General features: G+C 42.7%; 1 protein-coding gene across 12 annotated transcripts in view; it reads left to right on the top strand.

Annotated features, from left to right (window-relative positions):
- Positions 1 to 21,629, top strand: part of LOC5512067 — a 77,879-nt gene that overhangs the window by 55,451 nt on the left and 799 nt on the right. For 7 of the 12 annotated variants that reach the window (XM_048725359.1, XM_048725352.1, XM_048725351.1 and 4 more), the window contains 30 exons: positions 30 to 242; positions 461 to 673; positions 1,158 to 1,370; positions 1,589 to 1,801; positions 2,286 to 2,498; positions 2,717 to 2,929; positions 3,415 to 3,627; positions 3,846 to 4,058; positions 4,543 to 4,755; positions 4,974 to 5,186; positions 5,671 to 5,883; positions 6,102 to 6,314; positions 6,799 to 7,011; positions 7,230 to 7,442; positions 7,886 to 8,098; positions 8,659 to 8,871; positions 9,041 to 9,253; positions 9,531 to 9,743; positions 10,043 to 10,249; positions 11,855 to 12,067; positions 12,544 to 12,753; positions 12,991 to 13,206; positions 13,650 to 13,990; positions 14,284 to 14,527; positions 14,676 to 14,885; positions 15,292 to 15,632; positions 18,253 to 18,499; positions 18,875 to 19,090; positions 19,840 to 20,180; positions 21,364 to 21,610. In XM_048725359.1, the coding sequence (XP_048581316.1) occupies positions 30 to 242; positions 461 to 673; positions 1,158 to 1,370; positions 1,589 to 1,801; positions 2,286 to 2,498; positions 2,717 to 2,929; positions 3,415 to 3,627; positions 3,846 to 4,058; positions 4,543 to 4,755; positions 4,974 to 5,186; positions 5,671 to 5,883; positions 6,102 to 6,314; positions 6,799 to 7,011; positions 7,230 to 7,442; positions 7,886 to 8,098; positions 8,659 to 8,871; positions 9,041 to 9,253; positions 9,531 to 9,743; positions 10,043 to 10,249; positions 11,855 to 12,067; positions 12,544 to 12,753; positions 12,991 to 13,206; positions 13,650 to 13,990; positions 14,284 to 14,527; positions 14,676 to 14,885; positions 15,292 to 15,632; positions 18,253 to 18,499; positions 18,875 to 19,090; positions 19,840 to 20,180; positions 21,364 to 21,610 (6,867 nt within the window). The remainder of the gene's footprint in view (positions 1 to 29; positions 243 to 460; positions 674 to 1,157; positions 1,371 to 1,588; positions 1,802 to 2,285; positions 2,499 to 2,716; positions 2,930 to 3,414; positions 3,628 to 3,845; positions 4,059 to 4,542; positions 4,756 to 4,973; positions 5,187 to 5,670; positions 5,884 to 6,101; positions 6,315 to 6,798; positions 7,012 to 7,229; positions 7,443 to 7,885; positions 8,099 to 8,658; positions 8,872 to 9,040; positions 9,254 to 9,530; positions 9,744 to 10,042; positions 10,250 to 11,854; positions 12,068 to 12,543; positions 12,754 to 12,990; positions 13,207 to 13,649; positions 13,991 to 14,283; positions 14,528 to 14,675; positions 14,886 to 15,291; positions 15,633 to 18,252; positions 18,500 to 18,874; positions 19,091 to 19,839; positions 20,181 to 21,363; positions 21,611 to 21,629) is intronic. The other 5 variants (XM_048725353.1, XM_048725354.1, XM_048725357.1 and 2 more) reach the window with 5 other exon arrangements.

A 21,629-nucleotide genomic window follows, 5' to 3' on the forward strand; every position in this document is an offset into this window, starting at 1 on the left:
ACATTTGGCCAAACCTATGATTGTTGCAGATCCGTGTAAGGATGTTAACTGCACTTCCCCGCCTTATTCATCTTGCCGACCACTCGACAACAAGCCCGTCTGCGCATGCCCAGAAAACTGTTCTTCGACAGTAGACCCAGTCTGTGGATCGGACAACAATACGTATGACAACGAATGTCTTATGAGGCAACAGGCGTGTGTGGCCAACACCACGGTCGCAGTCAGACGGAAAGGGGATTGTGGTGAGTGGGGCTAGCATGGAGACAGAAAACTAAAACTGATAATCAGTTAAGTTTAAACGTTGAAACGCTAATATCCTAGTGTGCTTATACCTTATGAACCATGTCTTTAAATACTTTTGATAGTTCTCTTCGAGCTTCACTAATCTTGCCTAAAGCGTAGGGGTGCAAAGTCTACGTTGCTACACTCAAGATTCCTTCAGTAAGTGCCTTCATTTCAGATCCCTGCTCTAACGTCACTTGCGATTCTCCACCATACTCAACGTGCAAAGCACAGGACGACCAACCCACATGTGTTTGCGTAGAACCATGTCCTAAGACTCTTAAACCTGTGTACGGGACGGACAACAAAAACTACGACAACGAGTGTCTGTTGAAGTTAGCAGCCTGCAAATCAAACACACGTATCCTCATCGCCGGCTTTGGTCGTTACAGTAAGCAAATAGTTCGCTAATTATCATGTCCCCTCCCTAGTTCTCTTTCACATTTGTAATGTGCTATCTTGTTTAGGAGTGTTTCCTTTGCTAGTATCATATTATTTTTCCCCTTTCTCTAACGCCCCACAGTTAACTATTCCAACATTGAAATGACTATTTCAATATCTTACGCGCTGGACAACTACAGCGTCTCAATAAAATCTTTTTGCATAACCAGGAATGATGGTCGATACAGTAGTTGCTCGTTGCACCACACTACTGAATGCTGTAAGCACATTACGTTGACACAATCTTTCTTAAGCTGTTACTCACCTTGTCATAACCAGGACTAATATAGTAACTTTATTAGTTTGATGCTGTATTTTGTATTATGTAAGTGCGATAATGCTTCGATTTGGTAATATGCAATCCAGTAGGTGCAGTTCAGTGCAGTCAAGAATGTGATAATGTTAACATTTGGCCAAACCTATGATTGTTGCAGATCCGTGTAAGGATGTTAACTGCACTTCCCCGCCTTATTCATCTTGTCGACCACTCGACAACAAGCCCGTCTGCGCATGCCCAGAAAACTGTTCTTCGACAGTAGACCCAGTCTGTGGAACGGACAACAATACGTATGACAACGAATGTCTTATGAGGCAACAGGCGTGTGTGGCCAACGCCACGGTCGCAGTCAGACGGAAAGGGCATTGTGGTGAGTGGGGCTAGCATGTAGACAGAAAACTTAAACTGATAATCAGTTAAGTTAATGCGTTGAAACGCTAATATCCTAGTGTGCTTATACCTTATGAACCATGTCTTTAAATACTTTTGATAGTTCTCTTCGAGCTTCACTAATCTTGCCTAAAGCGTAGGGGTGCAAAGTCTACGTTGCTACACTCAAGATTCCTTCAGTAAGTGCCTTCATTTCAGATCCCTGCTCTAACGTCACTTGCGATTCTCCACCATACTCAACGTGCAAAGCACAGGACGACCAACCCACATGTGTTTGCGTAGAACAATGTCCTAAGACTCTTAAACCTGTGTACGGGACGGACAACAAAAACTACGACAACGAGTGTCTGTTGAAGTTAGCAGCCTGCAAATCGAACACACGTATCCTCATCGCCGGCTTTGGTCGTTACAGTAAGCAAATAGTTCGCTAATTATCATGTCCCCTCCCTAGTTCTCTTTCACATTTGTAATGTGCTATCTTGTTTGGGAGTGTTTCCTTTGTTAGTATCATAATATGTTTCCCCTTTCTCTAACGCCCCACAGTTAACTATTCCAACATTGAAATGACTATTTCAATTTCTTACGCGCTGGACAACTACAGGGTCTCAATAAAATCTTTTGCATAACCAGGAATGATGGTCAATACAGTAGTTGCTCGTTGCACCACACTACTGAATGCTGTAAGCACATTACGTTGACAAAATCTTTCTTAAACTGTTACTCACCTTGTCATAACCAGGACTAATATAGTAACTTTATTAGTTTGATGCTGTATTTTGTATTATGTAAGTGCGATAATGCTTCGATTTTGGTAATGTGCAATCCAGTAGATGCAGTTCAGTGCAGTCAAGAATGTGACAATGTTAACATTTGGCCAAACCTATGATTGTTGCAGATCCGTGTAAGGATGTTAACTGCACTTCCCCGCCTTATTCATCTTGCCGACCACTCGACAACAAGCCCGTCTGCGCATGCCCAGAAAACTGTTCTTCGACAGTAGACCCAGTCTGTGGATCGGACAACAATACGTATGACAACGAATGTCTTATGAGGCAACAGGCGTGTGTGGCCAACACCACGGTCGCAGTCAGACGGAAAGGGGATTGTGGTGAGTGGGGCTAGCATGGAGACAGAAAACTAAAACTGATAATCAGTTAAGTTTAAACGTTGAAACGCTAATATCCTAGTGTGCTTATACCTTATGAACCATGTCTTTAAATACTTTTGATAGTTCTCTTCGAGCTTCACTAATCTTGCCTAAAGCGTAGGGGTGCAAAGTCTACGTTGCTACACTCAAGATTCCTTCAGTAAGTGCCTTCATTTCAGATCCCTGCTTTAACGTCACTTGCGATTCTCCACCATACTCAACGTGCAAAGCACAGGACGACCAACCCACATGTGTTTGCGTAGAACCATGTCCTAAGACTCTTAAACCTGTGTACGGGACGGACAACAAAAACTACGACAACGAGTGTCTGTTGAAGTTAGCAGCCTGCAAATCAAACACACGTATCCTCATCGCCGGCTTTGGTCGTTACAGTAAGCAAATAGTTCGCTAATTATCATGTCCCCTCCCTAGTTCTCTTTCACATTTGTAAGGTGCTATCTTGTTTGGGAGTGTTTCCTTTGCTAGTATCATATTATTTTTCCCCTTTCTCTAACGCCCCACAGTTAACTATTCCAACATTGAAATGACTATTTCAATATCTTACGCGCTGGACAACTACAGCGTCTCAATAAAATCTTTTTGCATAACCAGGAATGATGGTCGATACAGTAGTTGCTCGTTGCACCACACTACTGAATGCTGTAAGCACATTACGTTGACACAATCTTTCTTAAACTGTTACTCACCTTGTCATAACCAGGACTAATATAGTAACTTTATTAGTTTGATGCTGTATTTTGTATTATGTAAGTGCGATAATGCTTCGATTTTGGTAATGTGCAATCCAGTAGATGCAGTTCAGTGCAGTCAAGAATGTGACAATGTTAACATTTGGCCAAACCTATGATTGTTGCAGATCCGTGTAAGGATGTTAACTGCACTTCCCCGCCTTATTCATCTTGCCGACCACTCGACAACAAGCCCGTCTGCGCATGCCCAGAAAACTGTTCTTCGACAGTAGACCCAGTCTGTGGATCGGACAACAATACGTATGACAACGAATGTCTTATGAGGCAACAGGCGTGTGTGGCCAACACCACGGTCGCAGTCAGACGGAAAGGGGATTGTGGTGAGTGGGGCTAGCATGGAGACAGAAAACTAAAACTGATAATCAGTTAAGTTTAAACGTTGAAACGCTAATATCCTAGTGTGCTTATACCTTATGAACCATGTCTTTAAATACTTTTGATAGTTCTCTTCGAGCTTCACTAATCTTGCCTAAAGCGTAGGGGTGCAAAGTCTACGTTGCTACACTCAAGATTCCTTCAGTAAGTGCCTTCATTTCAGATCCCTGCTTTAACGTCACTTGCGATTCTCCACCATACTCAACGTGCAAAGCACAGGACGACCAACCCACATGTGTTTGCGTAGAACCATGTCCTAAGACTCTTAAACCTGTGTACGGGACGGACAACAAAAACTACGACAACGAGTGTCTGTTGAAGTTAGCAGCCTGCAAATCAAACACACGTATCCTCATCGCCGGCTTTGGTCGTTACAGTAAGCAAATAGTTCGCTAATTATCATGTCCCCTCCCTAGTTCTCTTTCACATTTGTAAGGTGCTATCTTGTTTGGGAGTGTTTCCTTTGCTAGTATCATATTATTTTTCCCCTTTCTCTAACGCCCCACAGTTAACTATTCCAACATTGAAATGACTATTTCAATATCTTACGCGCTGGACAACTACAGCGTCTCAATAAAATCTTTTTGCATAACCAGGAATGATGGTCGATACAGTAGTTGCTCGTTGCACCACACTACTGAATGCTGTAAGCACATTACGTTGACACAATCTTTCTTAAGCTGTTACTCACCTTGTCATAACCAGGACTAGTATAGTAACTTTATTAGTTTGATGCTGTATTTTGTATTATGTAAGTGCGATAATGCTTCGATTTGGTAATATGCAATCCAGTAGGTGCAGTTCAGTGCAGTCAAGAATGTGATAATGTTAACATTTGGCCAAACCTATGATTGTTGCAGATCCGTGTAAGGATGTTAACTGCACTTCCCCGCCTTATTCATCTTGTCGACCACTCGACAACAAGCCCGTCTGCGCATGCCCAGAAAACTGTTCTTCGACAGTAGACCCAGTCTGTGGAACGGACAACAATACGTATGACAACGAATGTCTTATGAGGCAACAGGCGTGTGTGGCCAACGCCACGGTCGCAGTCAGACGGAAAGGGCATTGTGGTGAGTGGGGCTAGCATGTAGACAGAAAACTTAAACTGATAATCAGTTAAGTTAATGCGTTGAAACGCTAATATCCTAGTGTGCTTATACCTTATGAACCATGTCTTTAAATACTTTTGATAGTTCTCTTCGAGCTTCACTAATCTTGCCTAAAGCGTAGGGGTGCAAAGTCTACGTTGCTACACTCAAGATTCCTTCAGTAAGTGCCTTCATTTCAGATCCCTGCTCTAACGTCACTTGCGATTCTCCACCATACTCAACGTGCAAAGCACAGGACGACCAACCCACATGTGTTTGCGTAGAACCATGTCCTAAGACTCTTAAACCTGTGTACGGGACGGACAACAAAAACTACGACAACGAGTGTCTGTTGAAGTTAGCAGCCTGCAAATCGAACACACGTATCCTCATCGCCGGCTTTGGTCGTTACAGTAAGCAAATAGTTCGCTAATTATCATGTCCCCTCCCTAGTTCTCTTTCACATTTGTAATGTGCTATCTTGTTTGGGAGTGTTTCCTTTGCTAGTATCATATTATTTTTCCCCTTTCTCTAACGCCCCACAGTTAACTATTCCAACATTGAAATGACTATTTCAATTTCTTACGCGCTGGACAACTACAGGGTCTCAATAAAATATTTTGCATAACCAGGAATGATGGTCAATACAGTAGTTGCTCGTTGCACCACACTACTGAATGCTGTAAGCACATTACGTTGACACAATCTTTCTTAAGCTGTTACTCACCTTGTCATAACCAGGACTAATATAGTAACTTTATTAGTTTGATGCTGTATTTTGTATTATGTAAGTGCGATAATGCTTCGATTTTGGTAATGTGCAATCCAGTAGATGCAGTTCAGTGCAGTCAAGAATGTGACAATGTTAACATTTGGCCAAACCTATGATTGTTGCAGATCCGTGTAAGGATGTTAACTGCACTTCCTCGCCTTATTCATCTTGTCGACCACTCGACAACAAGCCCGTCTGCGCATGCCCAGAAAACTGTTCTTCGACAGTAGACCCAGTCTGTGGAACGGACAACAATACGTATGACAACGAATGTCTTATGAGGCAACAGGCGTGTGTGGCCAACACCACGGTCGCAGTCAGACGGAAAGGGCATTGTGGTGAGTGGGGCTAGCATGGAGACAGAAAACTAAAACTGATAATCAGTTAAGTTTAAGCGTTGAAACGCTAATATCCTAGTGTGCTTATACCTTATGAACCATGTCTTTAAATACTTTTGATAGTTCTCTTCGAGCTTCACTAATCTTGCCTAAAACGTAGGGGTGCAAAGTCTACGTTGCTACACTCAAGATTCCTTCAGTAAGTGCCTTCATTTCAGATCCCTGCTCTAACGTCACTTGCGATTCTCCACCATACTCAACGTGCAAAGCACAGGACGACCAACCCACATGTGTTTGCGTAGAACCGTGTCTTAAGACTCTTAAACCTGTGTACGGGACGGACAACAAAAACTACGACAACGAGTGTCTGTTGAAGTTAGCAGCCTGCAAATCGAACACACGTATCCTCATCGCCGGCTTTGGTCGTTACAGTAAGCAAATAGTTCGCTAATTATCATGCCCCCTCCCTAGTTCTCTTTCACATTTGTAATGTGCTATCTTGTTTGGGAGTGTTTCCTTTGCTAGTATCATATTATTTTTCCCCTTTCTCTAACGCCCCACAGTTAACTATTCCAACATTGAAATGAATATTTCAATTTCTTACGCGCTGGACAACTACAGGGTCTCAATAAAATCTTTTGCATAACCAGGAATGATGGTCAATACAGTAGTTGCTCGTTGCACCACACTACTGAATGCTGTAAGCACATTACGTTAACAAAATCTTTCTTAAGCTGTTACTCACCTTGTCATAACCAGGACTAATATAGTAACTTTATTAGTTTGATGCTGTATTTTGTATTATGTAAGTGCGATAATGCTTCGATTTTGGTAATGTGCAATCCAGTAGATGCAGTTCAGTGCAGTCAAGAATGTGACAATGTTAACATTTGGCCAAACCTATGATTGTTGCAGATCCGTGTAAGGATGTTAACTGCACTTCCCCGCCTTATTCATCTTGTCGACCACTCGACAACAAGCCCGTCTGCGCATGCCCAGAAAACTGTTCTTCGACAGTAGACCCAGTCTGTGGAACGGACAACAATACGTATGACAACGAATGTTTTATGAGGCAACAGGCGTGTGTGGCCAACACCACGGTCGCGGTCAGACGGAAAGGGGATTGTGGTGAGTGGGGCTAGCATGGAGACAGAAAACTAAAACTGATAATCAGTTAAGTTTAAGCGTTGAAACGCTAATATCCTAGTGTGCTTATACCTTATGAACCATGTCTTTAAATACTTTTGATAGTTCTCTTCGAGCTTCACTAATCTTGCCTAAAGCGTAGGGGTGCAAAGTCTACGTTGCTACACTCAAGATTCCTTCAGTAAGTGCCTTCATTTCAGATCCCTGCTCTAACGTCACTTGCGATTCTCCACCATACTCAACGTGCAAAGCACAGGACGACCAACCCACATGTGTTTGCGTAGAACCGTGTCCTAAGACTCTTAAACCTGTGTACGGGACGGACAACAAAAACTACGACAACGAGTGTCTGTTGAAGTTAGCAGCCTGCAAATCGAACACACGTATCCTCATCGCCGGCTTTGGTCGTTACAGTAAGCAAATAGTTCGCTAATTATCATGCCCCCTCCCTAGTTCTCTTTCACATTTGTAATGTGCTATTTTGTTTGGGAGTGTTTCCTTTGCTAGTATCATATTATTTTTCCCCTTTCTCTAACGCCCCACAGTTAACTATTCCAACATTGAAATGACTATTTCAATTTCGAAGACACGTATCCTCATCGCCGGCTTTGGTCGTTACAGTAAGCAATTGCTTATTCATTATCATTTTGATCTCTGTGATATATGACTTGGTCTGTCGTGTTTGTGAGAGACCCATTGTGCGATAAGGATTTGTTGAATGTCAACCATTTTAAGCTGTCCTCCTATGAGATCAGCTTTTATTCCTTAACATCACCTTACACCTCATGTTTAATACACAGTAGTTAGTAAGGTGTTTCTATTTCATATTAACGACGTTGCTGTGATTTCGCACCAGATCCTTGCGAAGGATTCAACTGTTCTTCTCCTCCATACTCGTCCTGCCAAGCAAAAGATGGCAAGGCGACCTGTGAGTGTTCTGAAGATTGCCCCAAAACACTCAAGCCAGTCTGTGGGTCCGACAACAATGACTATGACAACGAGTGTCTGATGCAAGCGAGGGCGTGTGCGACAAATAAAACGATCACTGCACATCGGAACGGTTATTGCGGTATGTGTCATTTATTGCTATGTCCTGTAAGTGTATCAGCTCGATTTGCAGCTACCGCTTACAGGCTTACAGCATTCAAACTAACGGAATCAACGGGAAAACAATTACAGAACATTTGGTACTTTTTGATTGGTCAGCGTCTCACGGCGAAGTGGCGTGATTGAAAACCTTCAGTGCTGGCCAATGAAAGTGCTTTATGGATTTTAAATGACAGAAGCCAGAGGGCGCCTGAACAATTGACGAGAGTTCGCAAAATATTGAAAACTGCGATAATATACCAAAAATTGGTGGTCGACTGCCAATTTTTCGTCTTTTTTTCAGACACGTATTTGCGGCAGGCTCGATTTCTTGAATTGAGTTAGAGAATATAGCAATGAATTCATTTTATTATTTCCTGAGTGATCTAGCTCCCCAAAATTTTGACAAGTCTCTTAAACCACAACATCAAAACTCCTGAGCCTCCTGAGTCCTTTAGTATAACTTTTATCACGGCATATACTCGCACCTTCTGAAGATTTTATGCGAGACCTACATGCAAACTGACACATACGTTTGTCTAGATCCCTGCAAGAACCACAGCTGTAGCACTCCCCCTTACTCAACTTGCAAGGCTGTCGACGACAAGGCTGAATGTGTTTGTAGCAAGGTATGTCCACGCTCCCTGGACCTCGTGTGTGGCACGGATAACATAACCTACAACAACGAGTGCTTCTTGAAGCGACAGGGCTGCGAGACCAATCGCACGATTACGGTCAGACGAAAGGGCCACTGTGGTAAGTGATACATCACTTTGCTTGCTTGTCAGTTACCATTTATCAATTAATGACGCATTTGTTTCCTTATTTGCTTCCTTGTTATTTGCATTTGATTATTTACGCGGGTGCTTCCTTTTTGCTTGTTATTTTACACCTCGCTAAAGCATTGTATAAATCATCTTACCAGACCCGTGCAAACTGTACGAATGCTCCTCTCCTCCGTACTCTATTTGCCAAGCTGTGGCTGACAAGCCAATGTGTGTTTGTCCGAAAGACTGTCCGGCATCGCTTGACCTCGTTTGTGGCACGGACAATATTACTTACTCCAACGAGTGTCTGATGAAGTACCAAGCCTGTAGAACGAATAGCGCCTTGAAAGTAAAACGAAAAGGAGACTGCGGTAGGATTTGATTTTAATAAAGCTCTGTCTGATTGATTCACTTTATGATGAACTATTTTTCAATCCTTTTCCAGCTATTAATAATAACACCCTTTAAACTTGCTTGCTGTGATTTTTCTCCTGCAAAACCATTTCTACCTAAATATTTTACCTTCAGGCTCCTAGGGCTTCACACTTTTTGCCGATATTTCTGTGAATACAGTGTAATTGCTAACTTTCATATATAACAACAAAAAAACTTCCCAATCCTACCCATTTGATATTTTTTTAATTCTAGATGTCTGTAAAGACTTCGACTGCTCAAGTGCTCCTTATTCCTCCTGTGAGGCTGTAAATGACAAACCTATCTGTGTCTGTCCGAAAATCTGTCCTATTACACTTGACCCTGTCTGTGCATCGGACAATAACACATACCCGAACGAGTGTGCGATGAAACAGTTAGCCTGCCAGTCAGCCAAAGTCCTGACATTTAGACGAAAAGGAGACTGCGGTAAGTTATATCAAGTTACAGAAATACACTATACACCTTTGATACTTTTGTTCGTTAAAGTCAGTGAGAATTCAGGAAATATTACTATCTGATTGACATGATCATCACTTGACAACCAATACGACAAAGAAATCCTTCAGTGCACACCAAGGAATGAGGGAATCGTCCTAGTTAGCAAGATCACCACAATTTAAACTGCGATTCTCGCATGCTGATTGGCTAACTTTGCCGCTTGCAGTGCGTGAGTCGCACTGCAAGCGTTTCTTGAATCTTGTTAATGCTTGGCCTTGTGTTTTAAGATCCATGTAATGACTTTGACTGCACGGCTCCCTACTCCACATGCGAGGCAAAAGACGACAAAGCCGTCTGTGTGTGCCCAAAATGCCCAAAGATCGTGAAACAGGTTTGCGGATCCGATGGCAAGACGTATGATAACGAGTGTGTCTTGCGGATGGCTGCGTGTGAGTCGAACAGGACGCTTACAGTACGAAATGAAGGCAACTGCGGTAAGATAATCTATTACTGGCATGGACTTAAATGATACACCTACCTTGCACAGGTGTACGTAGATTCTTACGACAAAAAGATATCAATCAAACATCCTTTGTACGTAAATATATGGCCGTATTTCAACAATCTTGAGGTAGCCCGTTAACATCTTATTTTAAATACTAATTTTAAAAAGTTGGATTTTTTTCAGGGCATAATCTTTCATTATTCCCATTTGATGTAATACTTTCTACCTGCCATTATCTACCTACCTACGTACCTATCTACCCACTGTACCATCCTACCTACCTTACTTACCTAAAAATAGATCAACTACTTGATTCAGCGGATTCTTGTTGCTTTGTTTCTTACCGAACGTCCTCTGATAACATTGTACCTCCCCTTATCTACCTACCTATCTACCCATTTTACCTTACATATCTACCTACCCATTGTACCTACTTACCTATGTACCTATCTACCCCTCTACCTACCTTGTTTCATACTTCCTTACCGAAGGTCCTCTGATATCATTGTACCTCCCCTTATCTACCTACCTTTCTATTTTCCTATCTTTATTATATACATACCGAGATTTACGCGCCAAAAACCCTTTTGGTAAAACTAGTCTCTTCGCGCTAGAGAAGCCAGCTGATTGGTCGTACGATTTTTTCCACAAGTGAGCAGTTTGTCAAGCAGTTTGCTTGACGACTCGCTCGATGTGTCTCAGTTCGGTCGCCATTCCTTTTTTACTTTAGTAAGATGGCTTCAAATCAGTCGACTACCCGTTTTCAGAGCCTAGATTCGTCAATAGAAGAGTTCATATGGACGGAAAGGAAAACGAAAATACCAAGAAGAACACCAACACGATGTTGCTCTGTTCCATGAATTCTTGTTTTGAAAGGTGAGACGAGACAAATAGATGAATTGATTCCTCAAGAGTTGAACAAGTTTCTCGGCGAGTTCTTTATAACAGTTCGCAAAAAAAGAAGACAACGAGGAATAACGAGCCTAGTTCCTTGAGGGCATTTTTCGCCAGCTTTCAGCGCCATTTGAAGAAAAAAAACTACGAACTTTGCCTTATGAAAGACGTCCAGCTCGAGCAAACTCGGAAAGCGCTTCAGTCAAAGCAAAGGGACCTAAATAGGAAAAGCAAGGGCAACAAGCCTAATGCTTCGACGGTTCAGTTGAAGACAGACAGAAACTTACATTGAAATGAATCTGTCTCGCTAATCTCACGCACGGTTGTTTTCCTTTAAAAGAAAATAAATAAAGATATGTTTTATATCTGAAAATTCTTTTCGCTCATTTTAAATCTCGTTATGTATATAAAAAAAATAAGTTATTTCACGGTTAGTTCGCTTTTACGATTTTTTTGTTTTTTACGAGTTGTGTAAAACAAACGAACGAGCGCAGCGAGTGATTTTGTTTTACACAACTCGTGAATAAAAATCGTACGCGCTCACCAACCGTGAAATAACCTATAAATCTACCCATTGTACGTTCCATATCTAGCTACCCATTGTAGCTACTCAGCTACAGTATTTACCTATCTACTTACCTTGTTTCATACTTCCTTGCCAAATGTCCTCTGATAACATTGTACCTCCCCTTACCTCCAGGTCTCTGCGAGGGCTTTTCTTGTGATTCTGTGCCCTATTCCCGGTGCACGATCATTAACGGCTCTCCTACTTGTGTATGCCCGCCTTCTTGTCCTAACACTCTGGACCCAGTCTGCGGGTCCGATCTACAGTCCTACGATAACGTCTGCTTTCTAAGAATGCAGTCTTGCCAGCAAATCTCCCTCATCACTGTGCTCAGACCTAACTACTGCGGTAAGTTTACTTCTGCTGATGAGATTATTGGGCACTTTTTCCTTTGTTACCATCCACTTTTGTCGACTTCCCTATATTTCATATCTTTTTATCTCAGTTTTCGCTTCTTTAATTAGAGCTTATAGCTTACCTTTCTCTGCTTACCCTTAGATCAATAGTATAGCGCCTTGTCTAAACTGGAGTGGTTATTATCTCTATTTTGTTATCACATAAAGTACCGTTTGGCTTGGGTGAGGGTTTCTACGATACAAGTAATAGTACAAAGCTGTATCAAAAGTTGGCATGTATAAAATCATTGATATCGGATTTTGTGCGCCTTGAGCATCGTAATTGACTTTTAAATTCAAGAAAAATTTGATGCTGCTGCATTTATAGTTCTTCTGCCCTGAAATAAACGCTGTCCCGGATTCAGGTAAGTTGACATGCCACGTAGACTTGACATTTATGTATTTATGTATCTTGCATCTCTGCAACAGATCCTTGTCAGAACTTTATTTGCTCTGCCCCTTACTCCTCGTGCGAGGTAAAAGATAACGAGGCAGTATGCGAGTGTCCGAAGGACTGTCCCAAGGAGGACGCGGAAGTGTGCGGAACAAACTGGAAGACCTACACCAACGAGTGTATGATGAGAAAGCAAGCCTGTATGAATAACTCCATGGTCACAGTGCGCTCAATTGGACGCTGCGGTAAGATTCAAATCTCAATAATAGTTATCGTATCGCAATTCGGACTGCTACTGAATTCTGTATGAAATTCCATTTTTTCTCCCTTTTCTTTTCTATCTATTTCTTAACATGTTAATACATTTTGTGTTTTCTTGCGGAAACCAAAATCCTATAAGAGCACAAAAAGCAGCAATTTTCTTCACCAAGCCCCTTTGCTTGTAAGTTTTGTGTCATCGTTAATATGACATTTATCGCCAGATCCATGTGTACGTTATGACTGCGGTTCAACGAACCCATACTCCACGTGCAAACCCAAGGGAGACTCTGGCGTTGAGTGCATCTGCCCGACGTGTCCCAAAGCCAAGGATTATCTCTGCGCTAGTAACAATTTAACATACATGAGCAAGTGCCACCTGGAAAGAGCGTCCTGCCAGCTTGGACGGTACCTCACGATCAAGCAAAAGGGCAAATGCGGTAGGTCTGATGGGATGCATTATCGGAAAGTAAGAAGTGAAAGTGAAGTGAAGGGAAAGTAAAAGTGAAGCCTTGATCTCTGGTATGGAAGCCTTGGTGGCGCAGTTGGCAGAGCGCCGCTCTGTATTGCCTCTCACTGCTGGGTTCTGGGTTCCATTCCCGGTCACTATGTGATTTGAGTTAGTTGGTCTCTTCTTTTCTCCGGGTTCTTCGGTTTTTCTCCCTCCACAAAACCAACAATTTCGATCTTAGCTGTGATCCATGGTCAGATATGAGTTGTATGGCGGCTGCCTGAGGCGCCTTTCTAGGCCCTCAACTCGACCACGGGTGAATTTGCGCTCTCGTAATCCAGCATCTAGCTGCAATAAGAGTGATTAGCTACTCCAATTTAATTACCCTATTTATTTATCTCCCGCTTAGAATAATTTGTTTTCTTTCATCAGTCTGTAGAGCCAAAGTCGACCTGGGTTTTTTAGTGGATTCTTCAGGTAGCATCGGCAGGAGAAACTGGGGTCGGACTAAGGCGTTCATCAAACACATCATTGACGAATTCGAGATCGGCCCCGACCGCAGCCGCGTAGCAGCGATATACTACAGTACGGAGCCAAAGATCACATTCGGCTTCGACTACTTTAAGGGCAATGATATTACTAAAAATAATTATAATCAGCTGATTGATAAGATGGAGTGGCTACGAGGCTACACATTCATTGACAAAGCACTAAAACTCGCAAACGAAGAACTATTTACCAAGGAACGTGGCATGAGAGAAGATGTTAAAAATGTAAGTTTGTAACTAATAATTATCATTGGGTGTGCAACGTTTTCTTACTTTTTCTCGTGAATTTCGTGAATACTCGAGGGGCTGGAGGGAATTGCTCCCATTATATTTGATGCGATTTCAGGACAACAGCGATATTCAGCACTTTTCCGTGCATAAGCTATAGTTCCTCTCTACCATATTTTTAACTGAGCAGTCCTATAAGTTCTATTAGTCAGGATATGCGCCCCTCGTAATATGTTTGCTGCCGCCGACTAGCTTCTACCACCCCATTGTACCATTTCCATTGTATGTAGGTGCTGCTTGTAATGACAGACGGCAAGCAGTCAACCTTTACCAGTTTTACACCTCTAAACATCGCATCACGGCCACTCAAACAAAAAGGTGTTCGTGTCTACGCCCTTGGCATTGGCAGCGCCGTGAACCGTAGAGAACTCAACCAGATTGCTACTCACTACAAGAGAGACGTGTTCATGGCAACTTCCTTCAAGACGCTCGACGAAAAAATCAAAGACATCATTGAATCGGTTTGCTTTCCAGGTGCGTTTGTGTACCACTCAAGTCTTGTATTTTTTTAGTGTTCCATTATGGAATGCTGCGTAGGAGATTACTTGTTGCATTACCTGAGAGATAGATGCCTACTATGGTTGTGTAGCTTACGCTGTTAACCTTATTTACTTATCCACAGATCCTTGTGACACCTTTCTCTGCACCAGGCCCTTCTCAAAGTGTAACGTGGTCGACTCCATCCCTGTGTGTTCATGCCCAGACGACTGCACGAACGAGACTAAGCCGATTTGTGCCTCTGACGGACAGACGTACGACAACGAATGTCTAATGCAGAAGCGAGCGTGTGAAAATAATCAGAATCTAAACGTCACCTCCGACAGAGCATGTCGTAAGTATAAACTCAGTAGGGGATCTACGGGGGGGTTTAACCCCCCCTCCCTTGGGCTGTCTTTTTTATTGTTTTCATTGTGTCTGTTCATTCCAAAATCGTTAGGTAAAACAAGAAAAAGGTAAAAAAGCTAGATCCGCCCCTGAAACTCACTTTCTTTAAGCTACTCGACCCACTTTAGGCTACTCGACCACTTCGTCGACAAAAAAATATTTTTTTTTAAATTTGGTGCACTGTAAATTGAGTCTGAATCAGTTTCTGTACTTCTAAGAAGCTGAGTAATCTTATTCATGCAGAGTGTCTAAAATAGCAGTCTAGTAAATCCCAATATAATTGTTAATTAAGTACAACCAACAATACTCTTTTAAGACACTATGGATTCTACAGATTTCATGTTTCCTTGTAGCTTGTAAAGATCCTGTAGACTTGGCGTTCGTAGTGGACTCCTCAGGCAGTATCGGACGCAAAAACTTTAACAGCATGATGCAGTTCATCGTTGATGTCATCAGAAATTTCAATCCGGGACCAAACGGCACCCACGTGTCAATGGTGTCGTACAGTACAGACGCTAGGGTGGATTTCAAGTTCAACTCTCTGCGGCCTTCCAACATCACGACAAGTACATACGCAGCGTTATTACGCAGTGTGGACCGTCTAGACGGCTTTACATTCATTGATAAGGCGCTTGCCTTGGCTAATAAAGAACTGTTCACGGAAGAGGCCGGTATGAGAAAAAATGTCCATAAGGTAAGCTTTCTTCAACTATAATCATCATAATCATCATTATCATTACCGTCATCACATTTATTTAATCATGGTAGTGCTATAAGTTCTTATATGTATAGTCATTATTTGAGTCTGGGTAAGTATTTACGTCTGTATGCTGCTACATTATAGGCTTGACATGTTTCCAACGGTTATGTGATCGTTATTCCTTTTTCCCAACCGTCATCCCGTTCAACGTGAGCCTTGGTGGCGCAGTTGGCAGATCGTCGCTCTAAACTGGCTGTTTCCATCACCACAGAGTTCGATTCTTTCCTTTGCTCCAAAAAATATTTCCGGGTTCACCGTGATTCCTCCCTACCAACAAAATGATTATTTCGAGCTGAACGTGTTCCGTGGGCAGAAGTGAGTCTTATGACGGCTGCCTGAGGCGCCTTTAATGTATTCGAATCAACCACGTTGTACCAAGTCTCCCTCGCAGCGCCGTTCCGGACTTGTCACACTAGGCGGATCCGTTCTCGTTCTTGGCACGCAAATATACTCTGTTGATCAAGCATTTTATCTACTAAACGCCAGCGTTCCATACACATTTCTTCGAGCTCGAGAACCCTTTTTGTCTACCGGTGCCTTGGTCAGTAATCCAAAGGAATCGATCAAGCATTTGCGAAGAAGCTTCTAACGGCCCCAGCGCGTCGCCGATACGCTCGATCAACCCCGAGAGCAAATCCTCGATTTCGAGTAGATCGAACTGTTCTGGCCGGATTTTCGATACCAGAACTCCGTGCACTATGCACTGAGCACGGATTATCTTCCAGCGGAGTGCGGAGTTAGCTGGAACAACGGCTGAGTAACGATCAAGAGCCACAGGAGAGAACTGAAAAACATGTGACCGGAGGCGCGACCCGCCCCCAGGGACGAGACGGAGAGCGACCCATCCAAGGCTTCACTGAAGGCCAACTCAGCCAAATCCGGACTCTCGTCACCGATACAATCCGGCAGACGACGCGAGAGATTGCAACCGAGCCGGCAAAAGCGGCAGTGGACGCACTGCATTCCACCTAAACCAGGCACGAGCCAACGACGCTAAACACCGCATTTTCAACACCGGATCGCGTAGCCCTTGCCGCCCTGTTCCAGGATATTTCCCAGCAATATATCAAAGATATTCAGCTGGGTGTCGGAGTTCTTTGACATTTCGAAGCTCTTGTCCAAAAACCTGTCAACCTATGACAGCGATGACAATCTTGTGTTATCTATGGACAACTCGGTCACCAGAAAGTCAAAACCTGCAACTACTTTTACGGACGTGGAGCAGTGGACCACGGCCTTCACCGTGTATATGAGCGTTTTGACGAGCAAATTTCCCACCAAGTTGCAAGGGTAGTTTAGGATGGGCGATCTATGATTATAGATTTCACCAGAAGGCGAGCGCCAATAAGGGGCAAAATCGGTCGGTTATCGATACACAATTATGGCAATAATTTTAATTTTTACTGTAGCCCCCACTGCACTCAGAGAGGAATACCCTTTTCAATAATGGGGCCCAAGCTAGTGTCTCAGTCGGGGCCGCAGCACGAGGCACGTTAATTTCTACAACCGCTCTATATCGTCTATATCTGACAATTGAGACGTCAGATGATGTCATCCAGAACGATCTCAATAAGCTATACGAGTGGTCGAACAAATGGCAGATGGAGCTAAACATAGACAAATGTAAGCTCCTGACTGTCACGAGGAAGAAAAATCCCATCATCTCTACTTATCTACTAATTGATTCTGTCGTCAGTCACCCATATCTTGGTGTTGAAATGAGCAAAGACCTGAACTGGAGCAAACACATCCAAAACATCACAGGGAAAGCTAATAGATCATTAGGGTTTATCAAAAGAAATCTTCGCAAATGTCCAGAAAGTGTCAAGACGCAGGGATACAAGACACTTGTTCGACCTCAGCTTAAATAAGCTAGTACTGTCTGGTCCCCTCACCAGGAATACCTCATTGATGCCATAGAAGCAGTGCAGAAGAAAGCAGCACGCTTTTGCAAGCAATGCTGGGATCGGGAACCGGGAACAATGACACGTCTAATGGAAGAACTTGAGTGGCCAAAACTCAAAGAAAGCAGGGAAAAGACACGATTGGCCTTATTTTATAGGGGCCATGCAACTCCCCAAATGTACACAACAACTAGACAATACCATCCAAAAAGATTTGCACTAGTCAGTTGCAAAACTAACGTTTTCAAAGAAAGCTTTTTTCCACACGCAATAAGAATGTGAAATGGCCTTCCAGTTAGTACTATCACTCAGCCCACTATCGATACTTTCCTGGCATCTATTTAGTTTATTTATTCAGTCTGTTATAGTTATGTCTATAGTTATTTTTTTTATTTTTTATACCTTTACGATATGGCCATATATACCTTTGTGAAGTATATTATTAAACGTAAACGTAAACGCTCAGGTACCTGTTCCCGAGTCCCCTGCATTCCCACATTTAAATTTACTGTCATGACCGTTATGCAGCAAAGGTGCCCTTCGCTAAATCATTGGTTCGCTGTCATACCCGTTTGTCAAACGTACGGGTCGCCTTCATTTTCGTTATTTCTGAGAAGAGGACGTTGAAGTCATTACTTTGTGTTCTATAGATCATGTTGCTCCTGACTGACGGCTACCAGACCAAAGACATGGGCCCATACACGCCCCTGGACCGAGCAGTTCGTCCGATCAAGAAGAAGGGGTTCCGTGTGTATTCCCTCGGGATAGGTTCGGAGGTGAATTTGGGGGAGCTACGGCTCCTAGCGTCAAACCCTCTCCAAGACGTCTTTGTTGCTAACACTTTTGACGAACTCAAGCTCAAAGTCAACGAAATCTCTTACCAGTTTTGCTATAAAGGTATGCGGAACAAAGATACTATTTCCCCTTTTACCGCAACTGACATAAACAGAAAATAAACAGGAGGCCAAAAAGCAAAGTTTAGGGAAATCAATTTATCGTAATCACGCATTCTGATAATTTCCTAGAACTCTAGAAAAGGTCAAAATTTTACTGGACGCCAATGCGTCTGTTTTAGTTTACTGAGAAATTTTTCTGCAAATCTTGGATTTGAGATTACGTCTTATTGCTTGCTCTTATTTTCAGAAACGACATCGCTTTTAGTGTACCCTGTAAATACTTGAGTTTTCTGGTCGCTTTGGTACCCAGACAAGACACTTTAAGGGAATAAATATTTACAAGCATATTATCGTTAACGCTTGTTCTGTTTGCTAGTCGGTGATCCATGCTTGAGTTTCGACTGCAACCGTCTGTATGGCGAGTGTAAGGTCGTTGGTGACATGCCTCAATGCGTGTGTCCGCCCGCCTGCAAGCCAACACTGACACCTGTTTGCGGATCTGATGGTGTCACATACGAGAGTGAATGCGGAATGATCCAGAAAGCGTGTCAAACCAACACCAGCATCACGCTAGTGGCGAACGAAGCTTGTAGTAAGTACGAAACAGAAATGGCTGTGTCCTTGAGTGAGCCGATAGTTCATAAAAAACACGGGCTTTGGTTTCTCAAACTGATTGTGGACCTCATATCTCCTAAAGCATTAAAGCCGGAAAGTCTGTCCGTCTTTCAACGCAATTACCTCAGAAGGCAGTGTATTGTAAAATACGTTTCGAGCAATGGGGCCACCATTATTTAACACCCTAAAAGATAGAAGAATCGAAAAATTCTCCTCCCCGGGCGTGAAAACCCCTAAAAGATAGCAGAATCGGAAAAATCATAAAACACACCCTAAGAGATAGCATTTTATACCCTAAAAGATAGATCGAGCGCCCCCATCTACTTTTCTGGAAAGTCCCCCCCCCGGGGGCAGTTTAATCGAAAAATTTGTGCACCAATCACGATGTTTTGCTGGTAACTCTAACTTACTAACCATGTAATAATCGATTCACTTTTCGATTAATAGTTATCCCTGCCAACTATGCCTGGAGTTGACAAAACCGTTTCTAATCAGCCTATTCTAACTTATTCTAACTAATCTTTTATCTTTCAGCTTTATTTTTATTAATTCATAAGTTCCTCGTTTAAGGGTTTGGAAATTTGCAAACTTTCTAGAAAGTGAAAAATAGAGTTGAGTTTAGAGTTTAGGTGTCCAAAATAGAATTTAAGCTAGTTTAAAAATTTATATGAGTTATTCATGATACCATTAAATGAACGGATTAAAGTTATTTTCTCGTACCTCTAGAGTGCGACGTCGTCCTGGATCTAGCGTTCATCATCGACTCATCAGGGAGTATCGGTCGCAGCAACTGGGAGCTCATCCGTAACTTCACTCGTCTCATCATCGCGAACTTCAAGGTCCAAGAGGGCAACACTCACGTGGCAGCTGTAACGTACAGCAGTGGTGCTAAAGTCGAGTTCACATTCGACACTTTACGGGGCCCTGAAAGGACACTAGAAAAATACGGAGAGATTATCCAAAAAATGAGGTGGCAAAGAGGGTACACCTACATTGACAAGGGTCTGCTTTTGGCCAATAGGGACATCTTCACCGAGAAGGCGGGCATGAGACCGGGCGTGCCTAAGGTTAGTATGACCACGTGACATAGGTCACATGACCAGGTACATTGAAAAGGGTCTGCTTTTGGCCAATAGGACATCTTCACCGAGAAGGCGGGCATGAGACCGGGCGTGCCAAAGATTAGTATGATAAGTTTATCAAAACATTGATACTCGTTATTTCAAATTTTCCTTTTCATTATTTTCCTTTTTATTCGTTTTATTGGGAATCCTCGACACGCCATTTCTCGCCAATATGCGACTTTCCACATTGTTTAAATAAAGAATGTCTCCCACGAGTCGGCTCACGACGCAGTTCACCTTTTACGAAGGTTGTTAATATAACTTTATTGGAATCGGCCCTCGTAGCCGTATTTATTGACCCCTTTTTGTACGGGTGCAAAAACTCAAATTAGGTGATTGATGGTTACTTCACATTTTTGTAGCAGTTTCTAAATTTAACGTCCAAAGATGTAACCTGTGATGGCCTATGAAAAAGAATGTAGTCAAGCTTTAACCTTAAAAAGCTTTACTGAAATATGATTTCAGAGCTTTAAAAGATTTTGATAGAAGGCATTTTCCGTTTTCTCCTTAGGCTTGCATATATGATAAGGGAGAATGAGGGGGAGATGTTATTGTGTTATGTCAAATCTGAGGTTAAACTCTAAGCCATTTCGGCACAAAATTGCTTTTTCGTGGTTCACAACTGCTTTCATTACTAATACTACCACCAGCACTTGTCTTATCTGCTGGGGTTATCTGGCGAAACAAATTACATAGAGCAACAAAACAAGACCACCGCGTGTGTCTTGGCTCCGGAGGGCTGTGATGTGATACCTGTGTAAGAATGTACGCATATCAAGCTGTGAACAAAACACAATTTGATGCCTTGGGTATTCCTTTTTACTTAGCCTTTCACGAGTAATTGTGTGTCTAGCAAAGGTGGAGAGGAATTGCGATACTATCGAATAGTCAGTGGTATAGTAGTCAGTAAACAATCTTTCTATCTATAGAAATGGAAGATAATGTCTAAGGTCGAAGGTAATGTCTACTAAAAATCGACAAAGCAAGTTCCAAAGTTCTCGAGGGTAGTGCGCTGATCTGTAAGGCCCTTAACGGGCCTAAACGGGCTGCCAGTCGCCCAAACTTTTAAAAATACGTAAACATATTTTGCCATTATCCTAATATTGAGTCTGGACGCTGTTTTCAGGCGGCGATTGTTCTGACGGATGGTTACCAGACGACAGACCGCGGTCCGTTCATTCCGATGGCCGAGGCGTCACGGCCGCTCAAGGACAAAGGTGTCCATATCTACGCGATTGGTATCGGCACTCGTCTCAATAGGGATGAACTGCGTGACATATCCAGTCATCCCGAGAAGGATGTCTTTGTTGCGAGCTCATTCGCTGATCTTCAGAACTACGTCCAGGATATCGCCAGAGGCATTTGCAATAAACGTAAGTGTTTATAATATTT

Source organism: Nematostella vectensis, chromosome 3, assembly GCF_932526225.1.
Source record: "Nematostella vectensis chromosome 3, jaNemVect1.1, whole genome shotgun sequence".
NCBI lineage: Eukaryota > Metazoa > Cnidaria > Anthozoa > Actiniaria > Edwardsiidae > Nematostella > Nematostella vectensis.